This window comes from Calonectris borealis, chromosome 3 (assembly GCF_964195595.1).
Source record: "Calonectris borealis chromosome 3, bCalBor7.hap1.2, whole genome shotgun sequence".
In the NCBI taxonomy this organism is placed as follows: Eukaryota; Metazoa; Chordata; class Aves; order Procellariiformes; family Procellariidae; genus Calonectris; species Calonectris borealis.
In genome coordinates this window covers 115,099,111-115,108,947 of record NC_134314.1, presented here as the reverse complement: position 1 = coordinate 115,108,947, position 9,837 = coordinate 115,099,111, and the positions used below count along the sequence as shown (strand labels likewise).

Sequence of the window (9,837 nt, the reverse complement as noted above, 5' to 3'; positions counted from 1 at the left end):
GCCCCACTCGGGGGTGGCGCCTGCCGTGCCCTGCCCCGCCACAGGCCCGGTCCCCGCCGCGCTGCGCCGGCCCGGCACGATACGGCGGCGCCTGGAGGGGCCGGGGGCGGCGGGGGAGGGCAGCGGCGGCGCGTGCAGGCGGGCCCCCTCGCCCCGGGACTACAACACCCACAGTGCCCCGCGGCGGCGGCGCTTCCCGTCGGCGGTGGGGCCTCCCCGGCGCCGCGCCCGGTGGATGGCGGTGGCGCGGAGTATGGGGCCGGAGCGGGTGTGTCCCGAGGAGCCGGGGCCGCCGGAGGCCCCCGACGGCGCGGCGGGCTGGAGCGGCGACGAGGAAGAAGAGGAGGAGGAGGAAGGCGGCGGCGGGTACTTGTACCAGCCGCTGAGCCAGGAGCCGGAGCAGGGCCCTGGCGAGGCGGGCCCCCCCGCCGCCCCGGCGGGCTGCGCCGAGCCGGGCCCCGGCCTGCAGGAGCGGTTGCAGGTACCGCCCAGCGCCTCCCACCGGGCCGGGCCGGGCCGGGCCGAGGCCGGGGGAGACCCAGCGGCGGCGCGGTCCCGCGGGCAGGGGAACGGGCCCGACTCCCGCTGCCCGCCTTTCTCTGCAGATGCTGAGGCTGCACCTGCCCGACCCGCCGGCGGACAGCGAGGAGGAGGAGGAGGAGGAGGAGGTGGCGGCGAAGGAAGGCGCCACGGCTCAGAGCAGCCACAGCTCCATCCCCATGGATGCAGGTAATGGCGTCTCCGGCTGGGCCCTTCTGGCCACCCTGCGTGGGGCTTGGCCGCGGTCTCATGCCCTCTCTGTTCCCAGAGCATGTGGAGCTGGTGAAGAGGACGATGGCCAGTGTGAAGCTTCCCACCCTGGGCATCCCTGCCTGGGCCAGCCAGATCTCGGAGGACCAGTGGAAGGACGTGGTGCAGCGCACACTGCAGGCCCGGCAGAGCCTCAGTGGCCCCAGGCCTGAGTGGAAGTGAGAGCGAAGCTGCGGCGTGGGTGCTGCTAACCCCAGCCCTCCCTCTGCCGCGCAGGTGAGGCAGGTGCCCGCTGCCTTGGAGCCAGGTGATGACGGGGCTTGCCGGCATCGACCTTCCAGTTTCTCCCACTGATATTGTCAGACGTCAGTTCCTGCTCCTCTTTCCTGGTTCTAGCTGGCGTGTAAGTCACTGCAATGTCCTTGTGTTGGCTTCCTCTGCCTCCAAGGAGCTCGACTGGTTTCCATACCTGTGTGTGTGTGGAGGGAGGGGGCTTGGCCAGCTTTGCCCAGATTCCCTTGGGACAAACATTGGATCTGTCCCCGTGCTGTCAGTGCTGGAGAAGTCCCTCTCCATGCTAGGGCCCCTCCTCCCAGGACAGGGGCTGTGTTGGAATATCAGAGGTGGAGTCCAATGTGTCTTTCCAAGAGATCGGTTTTATTTAGTTCTGTACATACAGGGACATCTGTACAAAATCCAACACTTTCATACTATGTAATGCTCTACTGAAAATAAAGTACACCATATGTACATATGAACTGTAAGCAGCTTAATACTTGTGTCCAGGGGGTGAATGCAGTAGTTAGTTTTGCTTGTTCCCTCGGGAGGAGGGAGCCAGGTGAAGTGGAAGAGGCAGCTCCAGTTCTGTCCATTTGGCTGATGTGTGGAAAGGCAGAAATGAGCAGCACTAACACTAGAAACCAAGTGTTGAGCAAGGGGCAGCTGTAGCGTGGCAGATGCAGGTCTGCGTATGAGCAGTAGGTATGGCGGAGGGGGTGAACGCACTCCCCCCTTTCTCACATGGTCCCCTTCTTAGATGTCCAGGACACTGGAATGAATAGGCAGCAAACTAATGGCAACGTGAAGGTACTAAGTGTAAGTTCCCAGAACAAGACACGCAAAGCTATGAGAACATCGGAGCCGTACAGCACGTAGTCGTGACGCGCTACAGTCCTGCCCTGCGCATGGCACAACCCTGGCAGCATTCCTCTGGCCACGCTCGGGGACTGCCAGCAGAGACAGACCATCTGCAGGACAGCGACAGCCTCTGCACACCAGAAGTCTCTGTTCCTTCTGCAGGCAGAACAGCCCGCAGCAGGGAAAGGCAGCCACTGCCTAGCAGCAAGCAGGCTCGAGTGAGGGTACACACATGCTGTAGCACTCTAAAAATGAGGTGGCGGCTTATAACCCAGTGCTAAGCGGACGAGTTGGAAAGCCTGTAGTGCAATGAGTAGAAACATTCTCCCCAGCCCGAGCCCTGCTGCAGGTGGTGCTCGGCAGTCCTTGTCTCCACCATGCCCCGAGATGTCTGCCGCTCCTGTGCGCCACCCGGCATCACCCAGTGCATGTCTACATGCTGTGCCAGGCATGAGGTAATAGATTGGCAGCTGACCATGAGCTCGGACTAATGTTCAAAATAAGCAATAACCTCCCTGAGGTGTTTCATAAGTCTCCTGATGAACTGGCCCATTGCATGAAGCGGAGGGGAGGTGGGGTCTGCGTGACTGTGGGTGATCTTGCACATACTCACGCTTGCCAGCTGCTCCTAAGAGATGGTGGCATGCCTAATGAGGGCCGAACTGAAAGAGAGCTAAACAGGGCAGGGGGTACAGGATACACGGGGAAAAAACAGCTTAGTTTGGGTTGGAGGAAAGACGTGCCTCACACCAGCAGTAAGAATAGAGGGGATGAACCTCCGACCTGGGAATGGTTTACTGGTGAGGACAGGCAGATACACCAGGACCTTCTGCAATATCCCATGATGCTGCAAAGCAGTGCCAGATTAGCACTGACCCTGTAAGCTCCCTGCACTATTGCAAACCCACTTAAGCTTATGTGTCAAGAAAGCAAGCGCAGCAGGTGAGAAGCAAGGAAGACTCCCTTTTCTATCACAAGCCAGCCTCTCTGAGGTGGCACCTTGGCCTGGGACTGAATCCGCACCACAAAAGGCAGGGGAGAAGGTTGGATCACAGTAGCACCCAAGTGCTGCACAACCCCCTGGGCTATCAGCAGGTGCGCTCTAAATGCTAAATTAGCACAAGTCCCTGATGCACCATATGATAACTAAAAAGGGCCTCGGGCCACAGCAGGTGCCAAAGTAACAGGGCGAGGCAGACTTTGCTCAGAGAACCCACGGAAGCAATTCAGCAGTAGCACCTAGCCATTGATCATAAAGAGGAGACAACTGAACACTCAGAAACTCAGCCTGGTCCTGTAACGTGTATCCATTGCTTCCACTAGTTTGCAGAAATGACTTTAGCAGCACAAGCTTCCTAGAAACCCTGGCCACTGCAGAGCTAAGGATGGGATACCGCGACAAAGAGAGAATTGCAGGAGTATTTTAATTGAGCAGGTAGAGGAAGAAAGCAGAGTCAGTGGCTGACACCTGCTACAAAGCGGGAAGTTAATTCTGGGCCCACAATTAACCCAAGACGCCAGGATGGAGACAAGTCAGCACGGACCAACACAAACAGCTGAAGGAATTCACTTTCCCACAAGAGAGCTTCTAAGGATGCTCTAAAGGGAGGGCTGCAATAGTATGTAGCGCTTGCACCCAGCTTTACTGGGGGTGGCAAAGCACTGAACCCCCACTCCACTGACAGAGGAACAGAACAAGGGGCTTGAAGCAAAAGAAAGGTGGAAGCAAACATCTCCTCCGCTGTACGTGAGACCCTCCAGTTGCGGAGCTGCACCCCAAGGCAGGGTGGAGAGGCAGGAGAGCCCCCACAAACTCTGTCACATACTCCTGCCCCAAGCTCAGCCTGACCTCTGACTGCCGCAGGGCTTGGCTGCACAGGCAGCATGGGGGCAGGCATGGTGGAGATGGGTACTTGGGGCTTGTAGCAGCATGTTGAGCCACGTGCTGTAGTCTCTGGCCAACACAGAGCCTGTGTTGCAGGGCAGCAATGCTCTGGCTCCCAGTCAGCGTAAGAACCAGGCGGCAGCTGGAAATGAAGCGACTCCTGCCTGGGCTGATACAATCGCAGGTCAGGCAGGCTCCCTTCACGCACGCACACCCAAGGTGGAAAAGCAGGAGGAAGGAGGAAAAGCAGGAGTACATGACAGTGGTGAGATACAAGTTATAACGTAAAACCAGATCTACCCTGGAGGGATGCGGATGGAGTGGAGGACAGGCACAGCTCACCGTGTTCACTCCTTATTTATACATGAGAACCGAGTGCATTTCCATGACCCCTGGGGAAAGGGATGGGGCAGAGCTTCCTGGGCCAGCTCCTGAGCCCGTCAGAGAGCCTCCTGGCTTGAGGTGAGAAACTCTTCTGCTCTCTTGTGGGCCTCCAGGGCTTTTATAGTGTAGACGTCCTGAGGAAGCTCAGATTTCCGGCGCAGCAAAACTTTCTCCTTCTTCATGTCTTTCAGAATCTACAAACAAACCAAAGGAGTCAGGGATCAGTAGCAAACTCCTTCACCCCTCCAGCCTCCCCATTCTCTGACTCCAACCGCTCTAGGACATGCTGGGTGACACCGCAGCATGCTGCAGAACAGGCTGAGAGCCAAACACAGACCAAAAGAACACAGAGAAGTCCCACTTGCACTTCTTCCAGAGTGGGAAGGTTAGATAAACTCCACTCTTCAGACTACAGGTTGATCTCTTAATGATCAGGGATGAGAGTAGGGGCATTTACCCTCAGAATACTTGGAAAGAGCCAGTTCTGGCTGCTGGACCCTGGACTGACTATGCCGATGTCCTGGCTGATCAGAGAGTAATTCTGGCTGGTCTGAGAGTGGAAGGACCCTAGTCACCCACGCACCTGCACAGCCTCTGTCTCCACTGTTTTCTTCAGTAGCTGTATATCCTCCGCAGTTGGGGTCTCCGTTTCCATACAGCAGACAGGAGGCAATGATGGAGGTGCGTAATACATGGGGTACTGCAGACAACACAGACAGCTGGAGAGTCAGGACGCCGTCCAACACCAAGCCTTCTCCCCCAGCATCCTAACACAGCATGGCACACTTCTTCCAGCCACCCTCTCTGGCATCCGCAAAGGTAGCAGTAGGTACGCAGACAGGAAAGGAGCATCTTCTCCTACCCATTCCTACCTGTGCCCTCTGAGCCACAGCACACTGCATGTGCAGCCACAGCTGAGAGAGGAGTCCATAAATACGTACATGCTCTCTATAAGGCATTATTTAGAGGTCAGGCTGGTAAAACACTGCCAGCATCCCCAAGACACTGGGTTTTGGGAGGGACAGACCACTGCTGCAGCTGTGTGCACAGGACTGAGATCAGGTGCTAGAGCCTGCTCTCGTGAGCTGAGGAAGCAGGTTCAAGACGCCCAGCACATTCTTGTCTCATTCATCCTAGGTCCTGCTGTTACCCACCTGGGGGTTCAGCCGGGCCAGCTCCTCTATTTTCTGCCACATTTCTTCTCGTTCCTTCATCCTGAACCTTCCCCTGCAGAGAGAAAGCGTGCAAGTGTGAACTCCCAGGGAAAGTGCAGCTTTCGCTCACAGGAAGACAAAAGCAAGAGGCAGCAGGAAAGTGTAGGCAAGGGGAAGAGCTGCTCTGTCCTTCAGAGACCCCTAATTCTATCTACAGTGAGATGTGGCAAGAAGAGGGGACACACTTCAGCTAGCAGGAGGTAGGCAGGCACACTCCTCGCTCACCTCAGAGCACAAGGTGGCAGTAGTGGGCTGCATAGGTACTTTTTGCCTGGCTTTGTGCTGCAGGAGTGGACCAGAGCGACTGGTTTCTGGAGCAAAGCAACGACACCAGTTTGGATGTCAAACACATTTTCCTGATGCCCCACAGATGCAGAGGGACCAATTGCCATTTCCAATAGAGCTGGGGCTCAACTGCCCACAGTTCCCTCACTCTCTGGCTGTAGCACACCAGAAAGCTGCCCAAACCCCCAGGCTCAGCTTTTGAACTTGGCACAGATTTTGGCACAGACCTCAAGTGACCATTCAACTGGGCCACCTGTAAATCCCAGGGCAGTGAACGTTCCCTGCAAACAAAGGTGAGCATCCACCACTCCTTTGTATTCTCTTCCACATTTTAAACATCTGCACTAAAATCTCTGCTTTATTTCTGATTTTAGCTATCCGGCTTTCATCCCAGCTACTGCTCTCTCTAGTGCCTTATCTATCCATGCTAAGGAAATTCTTATACTCTGTAATCACCTCACACTCTTGAAATATATGTAAGAAAGGAGGCTAAAAATGAGAATGAAGCTGCCAAGCATTCAAGCAGCAGACTACTCCATCAGAGAACATAGGGTCAAAAAAAAACCCCAAAAAACACCCACACCTCATTTTCTGACAGAGCTCTGGAGATCTCTCCAGAGGACTGTGACCAGGAGTTAGCACTGGTCTTCCCTAACTCTTTCTTGCCTCATCCCCAGTTTCTCCAGAATCCTTTTTAATGTCTGGTAAACAGAAAAATACTTATTACTCCAATCTTGCCACTGGAAATGTAGACCAATATGTCTGTCTACAAAGGCCCTCACATCATGAAGGCCACTGCCCCTCCAAAGCAATGTCTACTTTGCCAGTATCTTGTCTACTGCCATGCCATGTAAGGGTGTAACTAAGTTCATTTTGTTCAGCCGGACTACATCACAGTACTGGTTTGGTACACAGTGAGCCAAGGGCACTCATCCAGTCATTCAGCTCCATTGACTCAACTGTAGTATTACAGCTGTCCAACATCCCTCTATAGGGGAGCTTCCTCCCAACCTCATCAATCAGCATGGCTTTACCCCTACACTAGGACACTGCAGTTTATCTGAAGGTATCATTCATCCATTTGAGTCTTTGGAGAATCCTACCTTTCTAAACAGTAATGCCTCATAGGACAGCGTTGAGTCTACGGCAGCAGCACCCCCTGCCCTGTTTTCTAGATGATGTGCACCTCATCAGCTCCCTTTATTCCTGACCCTATTACTAGCAGTATGAGAAAGCCACTGGCAGGACATTTGGAAAAGAAGAGCTATACTGGGAGGAATCTTCTCCTTCACGCTACTGTGGCCTACGCTGAAGGAGGCAATGTAGCTGCTACCAGAGATGTCAGCTGTAAGGGTGGCCCCAAGGGCGTGCTGACACCATGCTTCTTGAAAGGCAGTGTTCAAGGCCCTCGCACTTTTATAGAAGGGCATGTTCAGGACAAGATGCTATCTACCCGCCCCAACCTCCTCACTGTTTTCTGAAGGGTTCTGATAATTCAAACAGCTTCAAGATGTCTGGGGAGATTAGTAAGGCACAGTCAATCCATCTGCACTGAACAGTAGAGAGCCTCCTCACATGTCCCGGGGAGAGTCCCTCCATGAGCAGCCCTGGCTGCCGCTGCACAGCCAGAGCCAGGCATGCAGCGGTGACAGGCCTGAGCTGGCATGTCACCTGTAGGCACAGTAGCTAATTAAAAACATAGCTAAGCCTTTTCTGAGCAGGCCGCTCAACATCTGGTTGCAGCCTAATTGTGTACCTACAAGCTCTCTCCTTTGCACTGTTTCACATTTACTGGCTTTGTTCGCATGTGCAGTCCTTCCCACACCTGCGGTTTTCTAGTTCATAGCACAAGGTCTCTAGTGGCTCATTGGGAAAACACTTCACAGGTCTCTTCCTTTTTCTGTCTATGCTAAAGAAGCCTCAGCATTTCAAACTCGTCAGTCTCACTGAAGAAGGCTGAGGTCCTGTGGAAAAAGCAAGGCATCGCACAGTTAAAGGTCAATCTTGCACTACAGTAATCCAGCCAGCATTCCCATAGGCAGCCTTCGGCACGCTGCTTTACTCCAGAGGAACTCGACATCACAGCCTCACAGGTTTTTATTAGAAAAAAAAGTACTATTTCTACTCGGTTTAAGCCTCTGTGTTTGAAAAGAAAACGGGAATTGACTGCAATGCCACGATACTGTCCACCGACAGGCATGGCCAGGGAGGCAGCAGAAATGAGCTGCGGATGCAGCATGCCTTCTCCACTGGAAAGGAGGCGACGGGACCTGCTGCTCACCAGAACAGGTCACAGCACTCTGCAGAAAGAAGAGCAAGTAGGAGAAGTGCAGGAATGGCACCCCAAACTCCGAGGCAGACTCTTCAGCTACAAAACGGTCTCGTTCCACTGGGGAGACACCACTAAACACTTTCTCCTGCCTGTGAAACATGCTTTTTCTAACCCCATTCATTTCAGCAATGACTTATACTATTACACTCCAGAACATGCAGACAGTGTTAAGTGCACATGGATTTGCTTATATTTCTTGGATATTTTAAAGACATGCAGGGAAAAGATGACATTTTCACAATGGACTTAAGCAAAGAACGCAGGCATACTGCTCTAGTAAACCCAGGTTTCTAATCCATCTTCCCAAGTGCATGCTCTTTTCCCCCACCATTGTCCTACGCCCTGTCCAGTCCCAGGCCCTGCCCCCCAGCCTGGCTCTTCACTGTACTTCTGCCCAAAGTCTCTACCTCCTTTCTCTTTCCTTGCCCAGACAAGCTCCTCTTCCCCCCCAGCCTGCTGTCCTACCCCATTCCTTTCTGCCACCGATTTCCCTTTCTAGTTGTTTCCCAGCCTGTTCCTACAGATCTTTCACAACGTTCTCTCCCAGCTCTAGCATTCCTTCAGAGGGGGACCTTTTCACACTTCTCAAGCCAGGAACAGCTGCTAATGCTGTGCTAGCGACAGCAGAGTTGAGCCTTCTTGTTTTCGCCCAGAAAGGTCTACTTAGCTGTGTCCCTGTGGCAGGGAAATCCTACGTAACTGAGGAATTCTATCACGCTCACTGTAGGTAAATTCATCTCAGATTCAGCTGCTAAAAGACATTTTTACATCCCGCCCACCAAGCTTTCAACTGACATTTTACCAAATTTGGTTATCTAGGAGAGCAAAAGGTATATCCTTGATAAAAACCCTACACAAGGTTTTCTGAAGCGTAATTAGGCAGAGAGGCACTAGAGAAAAAAAATCATCTTAACATGAGCAGAAAACAATGCAGCTCTACCCATCCATTTCTTGGACAGCTCTGAGCTGCTTTGTTGGCCTTTTCCAGAACAATCCTCCATCAGCCCCACACAAATGCTGAGAACAGTCACCTTCAGCAGGTCAATACGGGTAGAAGCTAAACAGGTAGAAAAAGCTCTGATGGAAAACCAGATAGATCTCACAGTTAATGTGCTGTCACTGTGAATTAAAATATATGTGCAGACATTCACAAATGCCCTAGAATGGGAAAAAAAAGATCTTGCCTGCTCCCAGTTTAGGTGTTAACAAAACCTTAATTTCTCCATATGCAGGTTACCCATACCCAAGCTCTCAAGTTTGTTATTTATTACTATTTCACAAAACAACTGAATGTATCCCAGAGCTCCGCACTGCCAGCACGGGTTAGCCCTGCTCTCCCCACCACCACCCTTGTGGCAGCTCTGGCCCATCCAGGAATGAGCAGCACTATTTTATGTCACTAAATCAGCAGAAAACAGACCTAGGGGAAAAAAAAGTTTCCTTCTAGCTTACTGAACTGACTCAGCTCACCAAGGCAAGTCATACAAGCACCAAAACCAGCACAAGGAAGCAGAAAAAGTGGAGTTTTTTCATCTTTACAGCATCATGGCACAGGTACTTGCTGAGCTCAGATTTTGTCCCCACCATTTGCTCTTTGAAATTCCAGGTATTATTCCATCTTTATTACTGGAAAATTGAAAGTGTCCTGTGGCATGAAAGATGCATTATGCCCATTGCAGCAAAGCTCTTCAGAAGAGTCTTTCTAAAGCAGCAGGTTTCCACTGGTGTCACTACGACATATACAAACCAGTAAATATTTCCAAGGCGGAGCATAAGCATCTCTAAAAGCTGAGTATCTTCCACATTGCAATTTATTTCCTCATGACCCAGCAAACTCTGTCACTCTTTTC

General features: G+C 52.7%; 2 protein-coding genes across 6 annotated transcripts in view; one reads left to right on the top strand and one right to left on the bottom strand.

Annotated features, from left to right (window-relative positions):
- The first annotated feature begins 183 nt into the window (after window positions 1-183).
- On the top strand, window positions 184-1,508 carry MEA1 (male-enhanced antigen 1). Its single transcript, XM_075147436.1, has 3 exons — window positions 184-481; window positions 606-729; window positions 809-1,508. Exons 1-3 carry the CDS (start codon window positions 236-238, stop codon window positions 970-972), a joined length of 534 nt encoding a protein of 177 aa, XP_075003537.1. The 5' UTR covers window positions 184-235; the 3' UTR covers window positions 973-1,508.
- Window positions 1,187-9,837, bottom strand: part of PPP2R5D (protein phosphatase 2 regulatory subunit B'delta) — a 30,834-nt gene continuing 22,183 nt past the window's right edge. For 4 of the 5 annotated variants that reach the window (XM_075147423.1, XM_075147426.1, XM_075147424.1 and 1 more), the window contains 3 exons: window positions 5,311-5,383; window positions 4,740-4,856; window positions 1,187-4,350 (listed from right to left, as the gene is read on the bottom strand). In XM_075147423.1, the coding sequence (XP_075003524.1) occupies window positions 4,213-4,350; window positions 4,740-4,856; window positions 5,311-5,383 (328 nt within the window). In that variant the 3' untranslated portion in view covers window positions 1,187-4,212. The remainder of the gene's footprint in view (window positions 4,351-4,739; window positions 4,857-5,310; window positions 5,384-9,837) is intronic. The other variant, XM_075147427.1, reaches the window with a different exon arrangement.